The sequence below is a fragment of the Aphelocoma coerulescens genome, chromosome 18, assembly GCF_041296385.1.
Source record: "Aphelocoma coerulescens isolate FSJ_1873_10779 chromosome 18, UR_Acoe_1.0, whole genome shotgun sequence".
In the NCBI taxonomy this organism is placed as follows: Eukaryota; Metazoa; Chordata; class Aves; order Passeriformes; family Corvidae; genus Aphelocoma; species Aphelocoma coerulescens.
In genome coordinates, this window is record NC_091031.1 from 10,950,388 (window position 1) to 10,972,543 (window position 22,156).

The 22,156-nt window shown below is 52.6% G+C and overlaps 1 protein-coding gene across 2 annotated transcripts in view; it reads left to right on the forward strand.

Moving 5' to 3' along the window:
* Positions 1-22,156, forward strand: part of DNAH9 (dynein axonemal heavy chain 9) — a 142,028-nt gene that overhangs the window by 20,207 nt on the left and 99,665 nt on the right. For both annotated transcript variants that reach the window (XM_069032621.1, XM_069032620.1), the window contains 14 exons: positions 279-435; positions 1,182-1,286; positions 3,352-3,509; positions 3,834-3,972; positions 5,207-5,494; positions 6,177-6,387; positions 8,605-8,732; positions 9,791-9,899; positions 10,518-10,665; positions 12,323-12,497; positions 14,959-15,132; positions 15,720-15,927; positions 20,776-20,941; positions 22,039-22,141. In XM_069032621.1, coding sequence (XP_068888722.1) covers positions 279-435; positions 1,182-1,286; positions 3,352-3,509; positions 3,834-3,972; positions 5,207-5,494; positions 6,177-6,387; positions 8,605-8,732; positions 9,791-9,899; positions 10,518-10,665; positions 12,323-12,497; positions 14,959-15,132; positions 15,720-15,927; positions 20,776-20,941; positions 22,039-22,141 — 2,269 coding nt within the window. The remainder of the gene's footprint in view (positions 1-278; positions 436-1,181; positions 1,287-3,351; positions 3,510-3,833; positions 3,973-5,206; positions 5,495-6,176; positions 6,388-8,604; positions 8,733-9,790; positions 9,900-10,517; positions 10,666-12,322; positions 12,498-14,958; positions 15,133-15,719; positions 15,928-20,775; positions 20,942-22,038; positions 22,142-22,156) is intronic.

Genomic DNA, 22,156 nt, shown 5'->3' on the forward strand with positions numbered 1-22,156 from the left:
GCACTAAAGGACATGGTTTAGTGGTGAGCAAGGTGCTGGTGCTATCCTGATGATTGGATTTGATGATCTTAAAGGTTTTTTCCAACCTTTAAGATTCTGTGATGCACTGGAGAAGTCACAGCAGGGCAGAGGTGGTTGTTAATGCCCCAAAGGACTTTCAGCTTGGCCATGCTCACCCAGAGCTGTCCCGAAGGAGGGCGCAGGGCTCTGCAGAGTGCACTGGAGTGACCTGTGGCACCCAGCTCAGTCTCTTTCCCCTTTTCCCTCGGCCTGTGCAGGTGTTACATCACCCTGACCCAGTCTCTGCACCTGACCATGAGCGGGGCCCCTGCGGGCCCTGCTGGCACCGGCAAGACAGAGACCACCAAGGACTTGGGCCGTGCCCTGGGCATCATGGTGTACGTGTTCAACTGCTCCGAGCAGATGGACTACCAGGTACTGCTCCCCCAGACGGGGCTGCTCAGGGAGCCTGCAGCATGGGAGGCATCCAGCTGGGCTTGCTCCGATCCATCCGCTCTCCTCACACCCCTGCTGCCTCCCTTCCTGCTGAACAGCTTTCTCTCCTCCTCCCTTCTCTTCTCTAAGACTTGCACAAGGTTCTTCAGGAGGGAGAGACCTGAGCTGTGCTCTCTGCCCTGTTCCACCTTTCCCTCCCCTCCCTTGTTAGATTCCATACGAAATACTTCACAAATTCTGGCCTGTTCAGTCAAACCCGAGGCTGTGCTGATCCCTTCCCTCTTGGCACACTCACAGGCATGGGGAGGGACCTCTCCTGGTTTCTCAGGATCCTCTCCTGGGATGAGGCCAACGCTGGGTCACGGGGCTGAGCCCTGGGGTCTCCACGGGGCAGTGGGTTTGATGGCCTTGGATCGTATTTTATCCAGCTGAGGTCTCTCATGGAAGTGGGGCTGTCAGTAGCTCAGCCCAGGTGACCTTTAAATGGAACCAGAGTGCAGAGATGTCGAGAGAGTGCAATTAGCAAATCAAGTGGCAAACTGTGCAGAGCTATAAATATTATAATTGAGTTGTGCCTACTGCTCCCTTGCACTTTTCTAAATACCCACAATAGACTGTAAATTGCTATAAATAAACAGGCAGGGAAATCAAATCCATTTTTTGCTGGAGTTGATTTCGTTTGTGATTTCACTCTTGTAATATTACTTTATTTTTATTCTTTTCAGTCTTGTGGGAATATTTACAAAGGCCTTTCCCAGACAGGAGCCTGGGGCTGTTTTGATGAATTTAACAGGATCTCAGTCGAGGTCCTTTCTGTGGTTGCTGTACAGGTAAGTGGTGAAAAGCTTGTGGATAAATACAAGCCTGACTTCCTTCCTGCCTTCCTCCCTCCCTCCCTTCTGGATCTAGGTGTTGTCCAGATCCTAAATCTCATTGGAATCCCCTGAAAATGCCTGTTAAATCAACTGCCAGGGGAGCTGGAGTGGCAGCTGGGTGCTCAACTGCACTGTCCAGAGGCAGCCAGCTCCCACAGGGGCAGAACTGAAGGGTTTGAGTCTTGGGGGACTTCAGTACCAAAAATTGAGTTGCCAAGATGTCAAAGTTCTTTTGGTCCCAAATGTCAGCTGCCAGTGCAGGTTTTGGGATCCCAGTGCTTGACTGAGGTGCTGAATTCTTTCTAGACCCTCTTTGGGGCTTGGCATTGCAGAAATTAAGGTCTAGAGCCCAGAAGTTTCTGCACTTCTGTAAACGTTTTGGTCAAAGGAATTGTTCTGAGCCCCTCCACGACCTCCTCACTCTCATCTCTCGTTCTCTCATCGTTGTCCCTCATGTGATGTCCCAGAGAAGTCCCAGCAGGTACAGGAGTTTGGGTACAGGAGTTTGTGTGTCGTTCCCTCTCCGCTTCCCTACCACCAGGTTCTAGTCTAAAGTTGTCATTGAAAAACCTCTTTGAGGATGTTAAAATTAAAAGGGAAGCTGAACAAAAGAAGCCCAGCTATGACTCAAGTGCTAATGATTCCCTGGCTCCTGGCTGGAGCCGTGTCTGAGTGAGAGGCAGGGCTGTCACTCCATCATCGCCTCTCCCGCTGCTATTAGAGGGTAACCATGGCGATGGTTAATTGGCTGCCTTAGTCATGCAGCTCGTGTCCATGTGGGTCCTTACAAAGAGAAACTCCATTAATTGCTTGGCTTTAGCATGGCAAACAGGTGTAACTTGGGGGCAGCGAGCAGAGAGAGATTCTTTCCTTGATGAAGTGATGCTATCAAGGAGGTGAGCTGGCTGCAAGGAGCTGCTCCTTTGGGAAGGAGGGTCTGGCTTTGATGGACTCACTCCATCCAGTGGAAGGAGGGCACTGAGGTGGTCTGGCTTTGATGGACTCACTCCATCAGTGGAAGGAGGGCACTGAGGTGGCCTGGCTGTGATGGGCTCACTCCATCAGTGGAAGGTGGGCACTGAGGTGGCCTGGCTGTGATGGGCTCTCTCCATCCAGTGGAAGGTGGGCACTGAGGTGTTCTGGCTGTGATGGGCTCACTCCATCCAGTGGAAGGAGGGCACTGAGGTGGCCTGGCTGTGATGGGCTCACTCCATCCAGTGGAAGGTGGGCACTGAGGTGGTCTGGCTGTGATGGGCTCACTCCCATTGGAAAGTGGGGGATGAGAAGAAAGCTGCAACCAGGCAAATAGAAAAGACCAGCCAATATCAGTGAGTGAAGGTATCAGGGGAGGTCTTCCAGCTTCTGCCTTGTGGGTTTGGGTTTAAATTAAGCATCTGATGTCCCCAAAATCTTTAAAAGCAATATCAAGGGATCAGTTTGCAATAGAGCTGAGGCCAAGTTTTATGGGGAATTCAGGTCCTCAAGGGGCAGAGCAAGCACAGGAGCTCTGGGCTGTCATGAAGGGCAGTGTGCGAGGAGGGGTGAAGGGGCGTGGGGGGAATCAGGGCAGACTCTTTGGGGCTGCTGTGGGTGTTGGTTGTGCTCTGGGTGCCTCCACAGCCCTGTATCACCTCTCCAACTCTGGCCTCCTGCGAGGTTGGGAAGTTGAAGAGCTGGTTTAGCCTATGGGGTTTTTGCTGTGAGATCCAGGTGGCTTTGGAGGCATTTCCTTCTCCCCTCACCCACATCCATCAGTGTCTTATGAAGCAAATTCTTGCAACTCCTTTCAGTTTGACTGCCCGGTCTCTTCAGCTCTTTTCTGCTTTTTCTGAGCTGGATTGTGATGGGAAACACACAGATTTACCCCAAACAGTGTGTAAGGCTTTATATGGTCAATAAAAACACAAACCAGAGCAGTGATAAGCCCCAGTCACCGTGGGCCAAGTGCAGGGAGGGCAGCACTGCTGTCTGGGGTTTTTCATACCTGAGCACCAGCACTAAGCTCTGCCTTGGTTCCTAGGTGAAGAGTGTGCAGGATGCCATACGGGAGAAGAAGAAATCCTTCAATTTTCTTGGAGAAGACATTAACTTAGTCCCCTCAGTTGGGATTTTCATCACCATGAACCCTGGTTATGCAGGACGAACCGAGCTGCCTGAGAATTTAAAAGCTCTCTTCAGGTGAGTCGAGGTCAGGTTTTGTCACCAGTGTTATAAGAGTGGCAGAAATCGTCTTGTGGAGCATCCAGGTTTGGCTGCATTTTCTTAGGAAATTCGCTTGCACTGGGGATTCACAGATAGTTTCAGCCTTGTGCACCAGGCCTGGATCAGGGAATGCCCAGGGAGGACAAGGGGTCCTGTGCTGTGGGAGAGGCAGTGTGGGCAGACTGGGAAGGTCTCCAGTGGCTCACTGGAGAGGATGTGGAAAAGAAAGCGACAAATCCACTGCCCTTGAGCTCTGTAGCCATCACTTGCTCTGCAGTCCTTTCCTGCCTGTCTCCCTAGGCCCTGTGCGATGGTTGTGCCAGACTTTGAGCTGATCTGTGAGATTATGTTGGTGGCCGAGGGCTTCCTCGAGGCCCGGGCCTTAGCCAGGAAGTTCATCACGCTGTACCAGCTCTGCAAGGAGCTCCTGTCCAAGCAGGTGAGCCCTGTGCTGTGCTCTGGATCCCCCAAATCTGGAATGTGACACTCTGCCATGCATCCCCATGGCTGAAGCTTCACGGCGTTCAGTTCCTGACTGCCTTTGTGGCAGCTGCTGGGAGAAGGGAGGGTTTGTGATCGTCAGAGCTATGGCATTTTCAAACTGCTCTCCTCCCAGAGGATCTGCAGGGACAAAAGCACTTAACCAGCTGCATTAGTGAGACTTTTCAAATGCCACCAAGGTTGGGGCAGTGTGCAGTGACCCTTTGCTTTCCAGTCTCTTAGTTCCTATTGATTCTCCTGCCTGCGAGGGGTTCATGGTGACTGTTCCTCTCTTAGTCCAACTAAATACTTCTCTTTCATGTCAAGTGTTGACCATGCGGGGTCACTTCCAGTGCAAAACTCTGGTTAATCAGATTTTAACTCGTCATCATCTGCATAGATCAAAGCTGGGGCCAGTGGTGAGTGGAGTCGGGGCTCCAGATGGAAACCCTGATCTTGGCTGTGCCAGCATCAGCTTGGGTGGGTTTCTGCCTTGTCACGGAAGCTTTGTGCTGTGCAGGTGGAGGCCCTGTGGGAGCTGTGGCCTCCCACATGAATCAGTCAGGCTGTTGGGCTGTGCTCTGCAGGGTCTGGAGCAGAAATAGGAGGACTTGCTTGTTGGCTTGAGTTCCTCTCATGCCTCTTTAGGATTCCTTTTCAGCAGTGCCCCTTTTCCTTTCCCTGCCCCTTCTTGGTTGACTGTGCCCAGGACCAAATGTGCCTGGTAACCTGGGGATGGGCAGGATGGAGAAATTTGGGTGTCTGAGGCCTCAGAATGGACTAGCAAGCCTTTCACCTCAGTAGCTCCTGCAGATCCAGGGCTCTGGCTGGCCTTGCTTAACATGCACAAAGGCCAAGCAAACTGCTTTAGGGTTTAGGGAAAAAAATTGCTTAGGTCTCCAGAGCACAAATCCTCCTGCTGAATTAGTGCCAGCTCTGAGCCCATGTGATGGCACAACAGCTGAAATATTTGACTCTTTAGTACTGTCCCTGGTGGGAAGCTCACCTTCTGAAATGGAGACCAGCTGACTCAGGCTGGTGGAGGTCTCTGGCCACGACACAGATAATGGATTTGGCTGCATTTCCATTGCTGACTGGCCTGGCAGCTGGGGCTGCTGGTTCTTGCCCCTGTGCTGGTACTGTCTAGGCACAAACCCATCCCTGTTTTTATTTCCTTCTTCCCCCCCATGTAGGATCACTACGACTGGGGTCTGCGGGCCATCAAGTCAGTGCTGGTGGTGGCCGGCTCCCTCAAACGTGCAGACCCCGAGCGGCCTGAGGAGCAGGTCCTGATGCGCTCCCTCCGTGACTTTAACATCCCCAAGATCGTGACAGACGATGTGCCAGTGTTCATGGGGCTGATTGGGGACCTGTTCCCTGCGCTGGATGTGCCTCGGAAGCGTGACCTGGGTTTTGAGGCCGTGGTGAAGGAGGCTGTGCTGGAGCTCCGGCTGCAGCCTGAGGACAACTTTGTGCTCAAAGTAAGACCAAGGGATAATTCTGCTCTACCTACGCCATCATCAGCTCATTGGGGTTTTCTCAACCATCTTTGCTTCTTTAAAGAGGGTTCTGCACAATCACAGTATCATGGAATGGTTTGGGTTGGAAGGCACCTTAAAGCTCAGCTCACTCCTGCCATGGGCAGAGACACCTTCCATTAGACCAGGTTGCTCCCAAGCCCTGTCCACCTGGCCTTGGACATTTCCAGGGAAGGAGCAGCCACAATATTCCCCTTGCAGACAGGGTCTGGTGCAGTTGCAGCTGCTCCTAAAGCCAGCGCTGCCTCTTCCCTGGATTTACAAAGAGACCGACTCTTGTAGGCTTGTGCACATGCAGCCCTTGGAGAGCAGAGCCTCCTTGGCTGGTGGCTGTCACACAGTGCTGGAGGTTTGCCTGCCTGCTCAGGATTTCACCCATCATGGTTAGAGTGCTCAGGCCAAACTTGGGGTTAAATCCCTTTGTGTCTCTGGGTCACAAATTTCTGCAGAAGAGGCCCAATGAGAGCTAATTCCATAGAATGATTTGGGTTGGAAGGGACCTGAAAGGACATCTCATTCCAATCCCCGGCCGTGCAGGGGCAGAGACTCTTTCCCCTAGGCCAGCTTTTGCACATTTGAACTTCAGTTTGGCATCTTTGTGTGAGCTCTGGGGGTGTTTCCCCAGGTGGTGCAGCTGGAGGAGCTGCTGAGTGTCCGGCACTCTGTGTTCGTGGTGGGCTCTGCAGGCACGGGCAAGTCTCAGGTGCTGAGGTCCCTGCACAGGACCTACCAGAGGATGAAACGCCGTCCTGTCTGGACAGACCTCAACCCCAAGGCCGTCACCAATGACGAGCTTTTCGGCGTCATTAACCCAGCAACAAGAGAGTGGAAAGATGGTAAATATCATTTCATGTGTGAATTTGCAGATAAAAAGGGTGTTTTTAATGATCCTCCTGAGTGGCAGAAGGATGATGGTTCTCTGTGTGCAGGTCTCACAGCCCGGCTGCTGCTCCCAGCCGTGGGAGGGTTTGCTGTTGGAAGGATGTGGAGGGTGTCACAGCTTTTCGGTCATCAGTGGGAATTTATCCTTTTGCCATAAGGATAATTATCATGTCCATTAACACCAACACTTCCCAGTTCCTAGTTGGGGCAGGGTTAGGGGGTTAGGGTTAGGGGGTTAGGGTTAGGGTTAGGGTTAGGGTTAGGGTTAGGGTTAGTTGTTTTTTGGGGCTGGGCTGCTGATGGAAGAGCTCCCTCCTGCCCTGTGCTGTGCACTGGGGCCTCCCAAAAAGTGCCATCACCAGGTTTCCATGGCTGGACACTCCCAGCAGCCTTTGAGAGGTGTTTTTCCACTAAATATCCCTGCCTGATCTCTAGCACACGACGCTTGCCAGGCTGTTGATCCTGATTGCTCCTGAGGAGGATAAGATGAGCATTTAAAACCTGCTGAAAGATTACAGAGATGTGGAGTGAGAACGTTGGGTTGTGACTAATCCAGAAAGGCAGCTTTGATTTCTGTGTGTAGCTGTTCTGGGAGCCGTGGGGGAGGTGAGGGAGGATGGCTCCATAAATCATCCTCGGCCAGAGGTCCCCAGGAGCTGCCACCACCTCCCCTGGCCCATGCTTTGCTCCAGTGCCAGGGTTAATTCTTTTTAATTATCATTGGGGACCCTGAATCAAAGTGACAGAGGGAAGTGCGGGATGCAGCCAGCACCCTGCAGAGAGGACTGCACATTGGGGATTGTGGATCAGGGACTGTGGGTGGCACTGGACAGCAGGGGGGACATTGGCAGGTGGCTGTCCAGTGTTGTCAATCCTCTAAGGTTTCAAGAGAACTTACAGGACTCCTCTCTGATGGCAGACATCTTCTGCATTAACCATTCCTGAAGATGTTGTTTCTTGATGTCAAAGACCAGCCAGGCCATTTTCAGCACAGCCTGACAAGAGAGGATGTGTCCCCGTATGGATGAGCTCCTCCTTTTCCTCTTCCCGAGTTCATCCTGTCACTCATTTCACTGCCAGCAGCTGGAAAGTTGGTCCATGTTAGGTGGGAAAAGATCCCACAAGGGAATCCTAAAAGTGCTATTTGTAGAACCAAACTCCTTTCAAATCCCAAGACCTGTCTGTGGTGTGGATGCCCGAGGTTGGGAGAGGAGCACTTCCCTCCAGCTGCTGCCGTGGTGGGTGTGAGGGAGGCACTGATGCTCTCAGGCAGGAGCTGCTGCTGGCACTGATGGTGCTGGAGTGGTTGCCAGGCTGTGTCCAGTGTGAGGAATGGAGTCCAGGCAGAGCCAGGGAGGTGTTATTCCTGCCCCCATCTCGGCTGAGCTGTTCTGTGTTCCGCTCATGCAATGCCACCGGCCGTTCCTGGCCTGGATCCCAAGGGAATGGCTTGTCCTGGAGAAACAAAGAGCATTCCTGTCACAATTCACAGCAAGAGAGGCTGTTTTTAGTGTTTGCCTGATGTTCCTTCATGCAGACCAGCCTTTCCCTAGGTATTTCCTCATGTGGAGGAGAGTGATGGTTTTGTGGAGCTCTCATTTGCCCTGCAGTACTTCTGCTCTGTTCCCAGCTTCTCGCTCTTCTTAACATTCATTATTTACTCCCCCTGAGACTCTGTATCCTCTCTGTCTCCTTGATTTTACTGACATTTTGTTCTGTCACTCAATGTCAGTTTGGGCTTGTTCTCCCCTCAGTCTCACTAAAGCCATGACCCAGTGTTTAAAGAATCTTGATTTCCCCAATATACTTCAAGCCACAAAAAAAAAAAAAAAACAGAATTTTCAAGGCGTGTTCAGATGATTTTCTCTGCATTGTGTAGTTTGTGTCTTTTTTTTTTTCCTCTGAGTATCTGCTCTGCATTTTCCTATGCCTTACGATTTTCAGTGGGAATGAAGCTCGTGTAGGTCCACAGTCATTCTCAGTGATAGTAACTCTGATAATGCTTTTTTTTCTTCAAAGCAGATATCATTACATAGTATTATTCATGTCAAGATGCAAAGAGTTATGAATGTTTAAGGGGAAAGCATAATTTTTAGGGATTTGCTGGAAAAAGTCTGTTAGAGCAGGTGACAACTTCAGTGTTCATCAACACATTCGTGTCTCCCTCCCAGGACTGTTTTCATCAATCATGCGAGAGCTGGCCAACATCTCACATGAGGGTCCCAAGTGGATGGTACTGGATGGAGATATTGATCCGATGTGGATTGAATCTCTTAACACTGTGATGGATGATAATAAGGTAGTGGATATAAGGTGAAAGAAGCAGGCGTTGCTGGTCGGGTGGGATTCAGCCTGGGAGAAATGCAGATGCTGGAATAACACCTCTCGGAATAATGCAGTTGGGGTTTCTTCAGACACAGCAAACAATATTGCATAAAGGCAATGGTGCATGAGGGAAATAGCTTAGAGCTTGTTTTCTCTGGAATTGCCCTTTTCTGGAGAGTTGTGCTCGAGTAATCACAACTGTCCTGATCAGAACTTCAGGCCCTTTGAAAATAGGGTAGGGACATGGTTCTGTACCTTTTCCCCACCCTGAGGGAATGCTTTGGATTCTGGGTTGTGGAAGAGAGAAGGATCGTTCTAATGTCTGGCAGAAATCATGTTATGGCATCACAGAATGGGACCTTAAACTCATCCCATTCCCACCCCTGCCATGGCAGGGACACCTTCCACTGTCCCAGGCTGCTCCAATCCCTGTCCTTGGGCACTGCCAGGGATCCAGGGGCAGCCACAGCTTCCCTGAGCACTCTGTGCCAGGGCCTGCCCACCGTCACAGGGAGGAATTCCTTCCCAATATCCCATCTAACCCTTCCCTTGGCAGTGGGAAGCCATTCCCTGTGTCCTGTCCCTCCATCCCTTGTCCAAAGTCTCTCTCCTGCTCCTGTGGAAGCCCCTTCAGGTACCAGAAGGCCACAGTAAGATCACCCTAGGTCTTCCTTTAGGCTGAACAACCCCAGTTTTCTCAGCCTGTCTGAGAACTAACAGAGCTGCTCCATCCCTCTGCTCATCCTGGAGCTTCCTCTGGGCTCTCTCCAGCAGCTCCAGCTTCTCCCTGTGCTGGGCCCCGGGGCTGGGGCAGCTCTGCAGGTGGGGTCTCACCTGAGCAGAGCAGAGGGGCAGAATCCCCCTTGTCCTGCTGGGCACTGCTGGGGCTGCAGCCCTTTGCCCAAGAGCTGCTGTGCCTCGAGGAGCTGGGCTGGGCAGCCAAGCCCAGCAGTGCCGAGTGTTGAACGCTCTTCATTCCTGTTCCTGGGAGAGCTCTAGGCTGTCTGTCTGTCTGTCTGTCTGCACATACAGGTGCTGACCCTGGCCAGCAACGAGAGGATCCCTCTGAACCCCACGATGAGGCTGCTGTTCGAGATCAGCCACCTGCGCACGGCCACCCCGGCCACCGTGTCCCGGGCAGGTGAGTCCTGCCTGGGCTGCACCGTGCAGCAGGTGGCATCTGGGGCTCTTAATCAGTCTTTTGGTGTCCCTTTGAAAGCTCCCAGCCTGGAGCACAGCTGCCCATGGTGTGCAGGGTGTGTTCCTGAAGCACACGGACACGTGGAGAATCCTGAGCCCACACGGAGAGCTGGCATCATCTCGGGGGTGTACTCGGAGTGTTCCTACTGCTGCTGTGGGGTCATGGCTGCAGCACTGCTGAGACAGCACTCCTGCACAGCTCTGCATGGCCCTGATGAGGAGAGCCCATCTCTATCCCAAAGAACTCCTGATCTTTTGGAGAAGTTGATGGGAATGGGGAATGAAGCTGTTCCCTGGTGCCTGGGGCCCAGAGCAATAACATGGCTCAGGCAACAGCATATTCTGATTTTGGGGCAGGGTCATGACAGCTGTCCTGGTTTCCTGAGTTGTATCTCTTCACTCTTCCCCTCTGCAGTGGGGCAGGAGGAAGGGGCAGGTGATGAGGGACCAGGTGTGTTTGACAGGGTTTCAGCTGTGTGAGAGTAGCTGAAAGTTTCTGGAGGAGAAAGGGAGATGATCTGCTGTGTCCTTACTCTTCTCTTTTCTCCTGCACCTCAAGGGATCCTTTACATCAATGCCTCGGATCTGGGCTGGAGTCCCGCTGTGAGCAGCTGGATTGACCGGCGAGAGGTGCAGTCTGAGAGAGCCAACCTGACCATTCTGTTTGACAAGTACCTGCCCGTCTGCCTGGACACCCTCAGGACCAGGTACCACTGTGGGCTGGTTCTGTCTCCACTGGCGAGGGCAGGAGGTCACTCACCACCTTCCAGACCAGCGGTGCTGGGGCTGTGCTCCAGGGCTGCCCAGTGTCCTCCTTGTCCCCAGGAGCCCTGAGTGTCATTGGCTTCAGCTCCAGGAAGCAGTGGGGTGAGGGGGCGGCTGACACTCCTGCCTGTGCTTGGTTGGTCTGCTCTGGTTCTCCTTGGATATTGATTTGGTGGTTCCTCTGCTTGTATCAGTCCTGTATCTCTTGGAAGGTAAATGCAGGAGATGCTAAAGAGGAAGTCTTCCCAGTCTCCTGAGGTGTCAGGCCAGAGCAGAGTTCACTGCACAAGTTATGTTTCAGTAGAGCAGATTTCAGACCACTGCTGAAAGAAAGTGTGGAGGATGGAGAGAGCAGATCCTCTTTTATCCTCTCCCCACATCTTTTCCTGCCCCTTGGGGATGAGCAGGAAGCTGGTGTTGGTGTGAGAGGGTGGGGTTGCTCCAGAGGCAGTCCTCTCTTGGATTTCTTTCCTGAAGCATTTGAGCACAGTTGAGTCCATCTGTGGGCATCCAGCCTGGGCATGTTTCATGGCTGGACACTGACTACTGAACATGACAAATAGGACAAGGGATGATGGTTTAACAAGGTAAAATTTAGATTAGGAAGAAATTCTTGGCTGTGAGGGTGAGGAGGCCCTGGCACAGGCTGCCCAGAGAAGCTGTGGCTGCCCCTGGATCCCTGGAAGTGTCCAAGGACGGGGATTGGAGCAACCTGGGATAGTGGGAGGTGTCCCTGCCATGGCAGGGGGTGGAATAGACGACCTTTAAAAGGTCACTTCCAACCCAAACTAGTCCATGATTTTATGATTCTCCGTCCTCTGCTTGCTGCCCATACCTGCAGTTTCATTTAAAAAAAAAAAAAGAAAGAAGAAAAGTCAGTGGAAACTGAACCTGGGCACCAGCAGCCCCCAAGGGGTGTCAGGAGGAGCTGCTGCAGTGCCAGTCTTGCTCCTTGGGACTGGGAATTGGGAATCTTGCTGGGGAGCTGCTCTCTGGGTGCCCAAACTTTAAAGCTGTTGGCAGCGAAGCCCATCGAGCATCTCCAGCCCTCTCTGCTGAACAATTGTCAGACCATGAAATCCTCAGGATTAGCTGCACCAGCCCCGAGCAGAGTATTTTGGGAGCTTGCTTAATTCAGAAATTGTAGAACCAACCTTTCAAATAGCTCTAATTACTTTATGGAGGACTTCAGTGCTGCTACAACATTAGTTTGGAATTCTGTAAGTGTAGCTTAAACGAATGTAAAATGGCAAGATGAAAGGTTTTATTTTATTACTCCTCTATTTGACCGCTTTTGAACTCCTCACGCTCCCAGGAAATCATCGCCTTTAGCAACTCCTCGATTTTACTTCTTTTCAAGAGGATCAAAGTTTTTAAATGCTTGAAACTTCTGATTACTGTTATTACGTGCGTGTGTGCCAGTGCCAGCGGGTCCAGGCAGAGGATGGGTGTTCTCCTTAGTGCTTTTCCAGGGAATGAGACACTCACTGCTGACAAGGAAAATGCTGATATTCTGGCAAAGCCTTCCTGGGCTGGGAGCAACCCTGGTGCTTCACCCAATTATATTTCCCAATTATGTTTTCAATTTCTATCCCTCAGATTTAAGAAGATTATTCCCATTCCTGAGCAGAGCATGGTTCAGATGCTGTGCTACCTCCTGGAATGCCTCCTGACAGAGGAGAACACCCCTCCAGACTGTCCCAAGGAGCTTTATGAACTTTACTTTGTCTTTGCTGCTGTCTGGGCCTTTGGTGGATCCATGTTTCAGGATCAGGTAAGAAGGGAGGTGCCACATCAGCATCTTTCAAGAAGCCTTTTATTGCCTTTTTTTTCCTACTTTTTTCTACTTTCCCCCAGCCTAAAGCTGTGTCAGTGATGCTGTTTGACCTGGAGACCTGAACTAAACAATCCCTTTCATGAAAGACCTCATTATCCAAGGGGTGACACTGGAGAATGGCTGTGGGGTCACAGGGTGGAGGGTGTTTGCTTCTGCAGAAACATTTCACTGGGGAGAAATACTAATTTATGGAGGTTGTGGATGTGCATAAAGTGATCAAATTAAGATGGATTTATCAGGTGAATCCATCAGTGGAGCATTCCCCAGCCACCTGACTGTGCAGGTAAATGCTGGGCTCTGTGGCACAAACCAGCTCTGTCACCAGGATTAATAACAACAGGGGGATGATGAGAGCTGGCCATCCTCAATTCCTGGTAGAATGACACGAGGCAGGGGTGCTCAGCAGGGCAGGGCAGTCGGTATTTCAGGGATAAGCACTGGCCAAGCTCAGCGTGGTGTTCCCTTGGTGCCACCACCCCGAGGCCATGGAGTTTGAGACCAGCTTTCCTGGATCTGCGGAGGATTTAACCCTCCATTCCCGATGTGCCAGCTGGGAAAACCACAGCCTTGGTTTTGTCAGTGCAGGGTGACTCCAAAGCCCAGCCCAGCCGAGCCTGGGGGGCACAGCTGGCCCGTGCCCAGCAGGACGAGCTGCTGCCTCAGTCCCTCGCGGGTCGGCTGGAGCGCGGTCGGTGGCACTGGGACACGGTGTTCCCGTGCCAGTGCAGTTAGTCCTGGCATGGCAGGGCCTTGGCACAGCTGGGGGTGTGGCAGGAGGAGCTGGGAGCAGGCTCAGCATCCTGCCGGGAGGATGCCGGACGTTGCTGCCCGTGGTGCTCTGTAAATGTCAGGGAGGGGAGCGTGAGCACACAGCGTCCGAGCGAGGGGGAGCCTGATGAAAAATGATCCAATATAAAAGCTGTTTATTGCTCCCTGCTGAAGGTGCCCTTCCTGGTGACCTTTTGCTGCTGAAATGTCAGGAGAAACGGGCTGGAAGGCTTCCCACTGCTCGGCGTTTGTTAGTGGGGAGCGGGGCCCCTCTATAACAACAGATGATAGGTTTGCCATTTCCAGGCTCTGAAATTAGCAGAAATCCGTATGGGGTTTTTGTTAAGGGAAGCAGTGTGAGCTCGACACCATTCTGGCAATAGATCTGGGGCTGGAACTGCTCCACTGAAGGGCTCAGGGGGGCAGGCAGCCCCTCCCAGCACCACTGTGGGAAAGCTTTTAGCAGCGCTGCACATCCCTGCTCTGCTGCCGGGCTGAGGAGTTGTGACGACAGGAGAAAGGGGATTACAGTCATTCTGCCTCTCTGGGTAGCACGAGACTGCAAAATCCTGGATGTTAATAATGTGTTTTTCAAGTCCTCTGGTCTTTTGATGTGTGGTGGCTCAGGGAGCTTTGCAGAGGACACCCAGTTCAGAGCCAGGTTTCCTGCTGGAGGCTGAGCAGTCCAAGGTGCCACTTGGTCCCAGGAAAGCCTCTGGGGTGGCTGTGGGGAGGAGAGACCTAGTAGAGATGCCCCAGGAGCAAACTGCTGCTAAAACTGGCTCAGTGATGTGTCTGCTCTCTCCCAGACATCTTTTTAGCAGCACTTTCCCCCTCCTTCCCCCCTGCTTCTCCCCAGGGCTGAGGGCTGCAGTCCCTGTGCTCTGCATAGGAAAGGTTCAGACAGTGACTGGCCCAGTTTCACAGAGGAAACCTGAGGCAGGGAAGGGGACTAAGCACATTCTGCAAATCCTGACTTAGTATCTAAAGCAAAAACTGTCACCCCAGCTCCCAAAACAAAGTTCAGGTGCTTCAAAATCCCCACGCATGGAATAAGAGAATGGGGAAAGCAGGAAAGCAGGAGCTTGCTGGGCTCTGTGGCAGCATGGAAACAGCTGAGCCACAGGAGCACAGTCCCTGTCCCATGGTTTGCTGCACTGGGGGCTGCAGTCCTGCTTGAAAAGAGGCCAGAAAGCAACAGCCAAGTGTGTGCAGGGCAGTGTGGTTTGTAAGGAAGAGATTTGGTATGCATGCTCCGACTACCCATGGCCATGGATGGAGATGGATGTGGTGTCCTTGTCTGTTGGAAGAAGTAGGCACCAAAAATCAATCAAGTGTCTGTTTAGTCATAGGCACGTATTTCTCTCTTTCAAATTGATCCATCTGTCTGATCTCAGGCACACCAGGAGTGATCAGCACAGAGGATGCATTATTTAGGGGAATAAATAGGAGTGATGAGGAAAAATGAAGAAAGTGAAAAATTAGACTTAATAATAGGAAAAAGGATAAGGTTGTTATGCTGTGGAATATATTTTAAGGCATAATCCCACTCTGGTGAACTGAGATAAATAACATTCTCCATCTCTAATGAATTTCTCCAGATTTGCCTCTTTTCTCCTCTCTTTGGCAGCTCGTGGACTACAGAGTGGAGTTCAGCAAGTGGTGGGTGGCAGAATTCAAGACAATCAAGTTTCCTTCTCAGGGCACAGTCTTTGACTTTTACATTGATCCGGAAACAAAGAAGTTTGAGCCTTGGTCTAAACTTATTCCCCAGTTTGAATTCGATCCAGAGATGCCACTGCAGGTGGGTGCCCCTGGCAGGCTGCTGGGCTGGAGGAGGTGCTGTGTTTTAGTGTGTCAGTGAAGCCTGGTGAAAGGTCAGGCACTGATGGAATTCTCTGTGGGATACAACTCAATTGCCCATCCTTTTTGCTGTGCTTTGACTGTAACAGCACAACGTCCATCCATCTTCCAAAAAGCAGGGGCAGGGAGCTGCTGTGCCCAGGGTGCAGAGAGAAGCAGTGAGACAGAGCAGGGACAAAGCCTCTGAGATACCATGGCACGTTGGCACTCTGCGTGGCTGCAAGCAGAGATGGGTTTATATTTGGGCCAGAAAAAGAGTTCCTCAGGTAGTTGCCAGTTGTCCTTTCAGAAGCACCACAGGGAGCAGGTGACTTGTGAAAATTGTCACCATTTTAGTGAGGTGTGAGTGTGTGGGAAGATCCAGTTGCTGCTCCCAGGAGTTCACCGGGAAGGATGGACTTGAATGTCTGGCAGCAGCGGATCATTCCTTCCCTAGGGGTCACCTTACCCGTTCCTGGCTCTCCCAGGAGGTGGCTGTGGGGTGGTGGCAGGGCTTGGGGACGCTCACCTGGTTGCTGTGCCCCCCAGGCCTGCCTGGTGCCCACGGCCGAGACGGTTCGGGTGAGGTTCCTCGTGGCCAGGCTGCTGCAGCGCCGGCGCCCCGTGCTGCTGGTGGGCACTGCTGGCACGGGCAAGTCGGTGCTGCTGGGGGACACGCTCTGCTCCCTGGACACCGACAGGTACCTGGTGAAGAAGGTCCCCCTGAACTACTACACCACCTCTGCCATGCTGCAAGGTAAGCTGCTGGCTGGCTCTTGAACTGCACCGGGGTTGGACACCAGGAGGAATTTCTTCACAGAAGGGGTGGCTGGGCACTGGGATGGGCTGCCCAGGGAGGTGGCGGGGTCACCGTCCCTGGAGGTGTTTAATGAAGCCTGGATGTGGCACTCAGTGCCGTGGGCTGGGTGACAAGGTGGTGATGGGTCACAGGTTGGACTCGATGACCTCAAAGGTCTTTTCCAGCCTGGTTAATTCTGGGATTCTGTGACATTCCTGGGGCATCCATTGGGGTTTGGAGCGGGATGTGCTCAAGGAAAGACCGTGGGTGAGCTGCCCATGCCCACGACCCCACAGTGAAACTCTCTGCTCAGCAGAGCCCTGGTTTTGTGGAGATGCCATCTTCCAATGTGAGCATTTGCATTCTAAACCCCACCACTCTGTTTCAGGGCTGTGCCAAAGCCCAGGCTTCAATCTGCTGCAGTTTTAACGCCTTGTATTTGACTTGAAGTGTGCCTCTAACATGCTGGAATTTAAGCCTGTGCTGAATAGGATGGGTTTCTTGAAGAGGATCCAAACTGTCCTCAGGGTGCAATGATGGGAATTGCATCCCAATTAGCAGTGAGGATGGTGCTAATGGATATGTGCAGGCTGGAAGCCAGGGCTGGTTCCTGGGGCTGTCCTGTCCTGCCACAGCCCAGCGTGGCCCCTGGAGCAGGTCCCACACCCCCTCCCCAGGAGTACAGAGCTTGCTGACTTGGGGGGCTCAGACCCCCAAGGAATTCCCAGCCCCAGTGAAGTCCATGAGAATATCACTGATGAGGATTTGGAAACATCAGTGAAAAATTAAGTTTGAGACTGAGGTAGGGTCAGTTTTGCTGTGTAGTCTCTTCAGAGATGAAGAAAAAGCAGGAATTTCTTGAAAGGTGTCTCATTTTGCAATGGTGTCCAATGAGAGAGAAAATACTTTGACATTTATGTATTAACCACTAATGAAGCAACCTGGTTTTGTTTTGAGTTGAATTACAACTGCGAGTCACTATGAACCAAATTGCTTCCTTTATGCAGCTGGGTTTAACCTAAATGTCCTGAAATCACAGAAAATTCTGAGTTGGAAGGGATCCACAATGATCATCAAGTCCAGCTCTTAAGGATATGGCCCATCTGGGAGCCAAATCCACAACCTTGGCATTATGAGCACCATGTTCTGACCAACTGAGCTTGTCTCCTACTTCCCCAGAGCAGCTCTGGCTGCCCCTGGATCCCTGGCAGTGCCCAAGGCCAGGCTGGACATTGGGGCTTGGAGCACCCTGGGACAGTGGGAGGTGTCCCTGCCCATGGCAGGGGGTTGGAATGAGATGAGCTTTGAGGTCCCTTCCAACCCAAACCATTCCGTGATTCTGTGAAGCAGACCAGGGATGAACCTTCCCTCTTTGGGTTGTTCCTGGCTGAGTGGTGCCAGCTGGGAACATGAGTGTCCCTGGCTTCATCCCTGCTCTGCCAGGCTCCCAGCACTGCAAACATTTTCAGGAAGGTTTTGCAGTTTAAAATTGCTCTCTGAGGCCGATCTGCTGGCAGAGGAGTGACAGCACAGCCCCAACCCATGCTCTGGGGCCACGCTGTGGGGCCACATCTGCTCTCTGGGGCAGGCTGGGAGGCTTCCTGGACTTGCTGGTGCCTCTGCACACAGCAAATCATTTGAGCCCTTTGTCCTTCAAGCAAAAAATGGGTAAAACCTCCCCTTCTGGCCAATCTCGCAGCCATGGGCAGCGTGATGGTTGCAACCTCCCTTTTCCCCCTCCTCCTGGGGTAGGAAGTGCCCTTGGCTGGGGAGGGGGCTGAGCTGTGTGTGCTCAGCTGCCCAGGTGAGTGTGAGCAGGTGTGGGGCAGGTACAGGGTGTCCCTGTTGCTCTGAGCTCCGGGCTGAGCCCGCCCCTTCCTTCTCTGCAGAGCCCAGCACGTCTTCATAGCAGGGCAGTGTGATTTATGCTGCTTGGCATCCTTCCCTACTGCTCATTTTTTACTTAATTTGCCCCATTTTGTGGAGTTTGTCAGTTGGCTGCTTTTTTTTCTTCCCCACCAGGTGCCTCTTTAGATTTGTAAAATGGGAATCCGAAGCAGTTTGGGATTTTAATTTTTATTTACTTTAGAAGGAGCCGACCTGAAAGCCAGGAATTCTTAGTCGAGGTGCCTGTGGGGACAGAGATTTTTAAAGTTCAGAGCTGCACTCTTTAGGGGAAGCACAGGGATGTGGTTCAAACCATCCTTGTGGGCCTGTGGCTTACAGAATTTTATGTGGACAGGGGTTCAAAGGAGCCAGACTCTCTGTGCCCAAACCTGGGCACAGTTTGGGGATTTTCTTTGGTGTATTGTGACCAAATCCCGCTTCCTGTGGAGCCTGGACCTCTGCTGTGCTGCTTCATGCCCTCTTGGACCTCTGCTCCTCCATCAGCTGTAGCCCTGCTCTCATTCCACACCTTCCCACTCCAGATCTTCCTTGAGAAAATGACAATAAATGTTGGTTTATTTGGGGTTGGGTAACGTTTCCACCTTGGCCATCAGGGTGAGAGGATCCACACTTGGCCAGTCTGGTGTGCAGTGAGTGTTTGAGGGGCTGTGTCAGGAGCTCAGAGCAGGGACCCTTCAGGATTATTGTGGGATAGGCTTTGAATTAAAATGCAACTTCCACAAACATGTCACTTCATCCCCAGTAATTGCATTTCACTGTGATGAATCTCCCGCATCCTTGTTTAACCTCGAAAAGGGCTGATTTTGTATGTTAATTAAGGCCTAATTAAATTTAAATTAAATGCTTATTTGAAACACTTAATTTGACTTGCTACCAGAAATTTCAAATATTGTGGTTTTATTGAAGGGGGAGAGAGACTCCACTGAGGGAAAATCCATCATTTTTCTCAGCACAATTCATGCCTTTGTGCAGAAGTGTCTGTGGTGAGAAAACAGCTGAGTTCTTCGTGGGTAACCAGCCTGTCTGCAGGGCACCCAAGCAGGAAACAAATGGGGCTTTGCAAGATTTGTGGTCTGAAAAAAAAAAAGGGAATATAAATTTTCCTTAATAACTTTCACCCTTGATAAGGAATGGCTGAAGTGTGCATTTGTACCAGTTTTTTATCAAAATTCCCAGTTGTCCCTCCTTGCAAAGGACTGCTCCTTGCTGTGCAGCTGCTTCCAGGGCTGGTGATAGCCCCACACTGTGCCAAAAAAACAAATTCTGCCTCCACCTCCAGGAGCACTGGGAGCACTGGGGAGTGAGGATGGTCTCCAAGAGAGCCCTTGGCATCCAAATCATCCCAGGAATCATCCCAGAATCCAGGCAGGGAAAAGCTGCTGCTGTTTGCTTTGCCCCTTACTGAGGCAGTAAAGGTTGCTCAGGCTGCAGTGAAAGGAATCAATAAGCTATAAAACATTTTGTGCAGCAGTGTGGGGTGATTTGCATTAAATATCACTCCAGCATTGTAAATATTCCCAAAATGCTACAGTCTCGAGCAACACGTTACCTCAGCCGTCTGCTAAAACAAATGGGAGTTTTCCAGAGCTTCCCAAAGAGATTTTCTCTCTATGCTCTCCCTTACTCGTGCGGGATCTCGCTTAAAACTGGGTGGGGATGGGACAGCTCGTGTTGGAATTGAGCCTTGTTGGGTTATCTGGAGGTTTGGGTGGTGCTGGGGAGAGGATCAGGGGACTTGGAGGTGTTTGGGGCTGTTCAGTCTGGTCAAGAGACTCACAGAGTCCATGAGGTTGGAAAAGCCCTCCCAGACCATCGAGTCCAAGCTCACCCACCCTGTCCCCAGCCCGGAATGCCACGTCCAGGAATTCCTTGGACACCTCCAGGGATGGGGACTCCAAACCTCCCTGGACAGCCCCTTCCAAGGTCTGAGCACCCTTTCCATGCAGAAATTCCTCCTGGTGTCCAACCTGAGCCTGCCCTGACAGGATAAGAGGGAATGGCCTCACACTGTCAGAGGGCAGGGCTGGATGGAATCTTGGGCAGGAATTGTTCCCTGGGAGGGTGGGCAGGCCCTGGCACAGGGTGCCCAGAGCAGCTGGGGCTGCCCCTGGATCCCTGGCAGTACCCAAGGCCAGGCTGGACATTGGGGCTGGGAGCAGCCTGGGACAGTGGGAGGTGTCCCTGCCATGGCAGGGGTGGCACTGGATGGGCTTTAATGTCCTTTTCAACCCAAACCATTCTGAGATTCTACAATTCTCTTTGGTGCATTTGAACAGATAATATTATTTTGATTGTTCTGAAGTTGTCCAGGCCCTCAACCCCCTCTTTTCCTTTGTCTAAAAGATGTAAGAAATGCATTTTCTTTCACAAAATTTCTTTGCTCGTGGGCTTTGTGCTCCAGCATTTCCTTGGCTCCATCCCAGTGCCGAGCCACTGCTGTCCCTGCTTGGGGACACAGGCAGCCCGGGGGACTCACTGGGCTGTGCTAGGGATCAGGATAATCTCAGCCAGGAGGATTGAGTTTAAACAAACACGCAGGAGGGGTGCAAAAGGCTTTCTCGTGCATGACAAGCTTGTGTTTGCTCTGAGGCAGACCTGGCTTGTAGCAGTTTACTGTGTTCTGTTTGCAAGGAAGCACTGAAAACTTGGTGATTTGGGTTGAGTCGGACCGAAAATCTGCCCAAGGGGGCTCTGCAGGGCTCCCAGGCAGGGTCTGGGGACAGCCACCATCCTGCCAGCCCCAGACAGGGCCCCTGGCATGGGAACAGCCCCTGTCCTGCTGGGGAGCAGTGTCCTGTGCCAAGAGCAGCTCTGCCTTCCTAAAAAGCCCTGAACCTCCCAGGTGGAGCTGAGAGGGCTGGGCTGAGCAATCCTCTCCTGTCACTCCTGCCCCTACAGGTGTGCTGGAGAAGCCTCTGGACAAGAAGGCTGGCAGGAACTACGGCCCCCCGGGCACCAAGAGGCTCGTGTACTTCATCGACGACCTGAACATGCCTGAGGTGGACGCCTACGGGACCGTGCAGCCCCACACGCTGCTCAGGCAGCACCTGGACTATGGCCACTGGTAGGAGCCTGCTGGGGCTGGGCTGAGACCCTTTTGGGAATGGGGTTTGAGGTGAAGTCACAGCACAGAGCCCTCCTCCCATCCCGTGTTGGAGCTGGCTGGGAGGCTCTGGGTGAACGCTGTGCACCCTGGGGTGTCCCATGTGCCCAGCAAACGCTCCCTGCCTGGCTGAGCATGGAGGGAGGCCATGGAGTGCCCCTGCTGTGTGAGCTCCTGATGCTGTTTTCAGTCAGGCAGCAACAAACAGTCGTTTTGCAGGCAGAGGTAATTTGTAGGAAAAGCAGGGGCAGTGTTTTGGAAGGAGATTGGAGTGTCTTACAGCACTGCTGGGACAGGGATACTCACAGCTCTCCCCCGGGAAAAGCAAGGCAGAGCCACGGAGCCATTCCCGGTCTCCTCAGCCGTGTGTGTGCCTGGACTTGAGCCAAAGCTTCCCAGCTGTGGGGACGGTGGGGTGGAAGCAGAAATTCAGGGCTGGGGGTGTTGGGGAGGTTGGGCAAAAAGAGGGCTCTGGGTGTGTGTGTGAGCAGTGCCATGTGGTGGGGGACACCTTGTGCCACCTGTCCCCTCCCGGGCAGGTCCAGGCTCCCTGCCCCGCTCTCAGCAGCACCTCTGTGCTGTTGCACCCCTCAGCACGGCGGGTGCAGCTCAGCCCAGGCTGCTGAGGAGGGACAGGGGCACAGCTCCTGTCCCCTCAGGCTGCCCTGGCCCCAGCAGTGATCTCGGGGCTCTGCTGCACCCCAACTCTGCCAGCAGCCGCCCATCCTTCCCTGCAGGCAGCCTGCCCCCACCCCAGGCTGGCCCAAACCAGAGGCATTCCTGTGATTTCCCACAATTTCTGTGCTGGGTCTGACCCGAGAGCTCTGCTCAGCACTTGTTGCCAGCTGGTGGAAATGTCAGCTACGGGATGTCCCCCAGGAGCAGGGCCCTGTGTGCTGGGCCATGTGCAGACATGCAGCAGTCTCTGCCCCTGGAGAGGGGCAGAATATGACCCCCTGAAGCCACAAAGGTCCTGGCAGCCCACAGACACTCTCAAGGGACAGCAGTGGTGGCTGCCCTGGCTGGAGTCACCATCTGTGGCTTTTGCTGTGCCCCAGGTACGACAGGAGCAGGCTGTCCCTGAAGGAGATCAGCAATGTGCAGTACGTGTCCTGCATGAACCCCACTGCGGGGAGCTTCACCATCAACCCTCGGCTCCAGGTAAAGCCCTGCCCC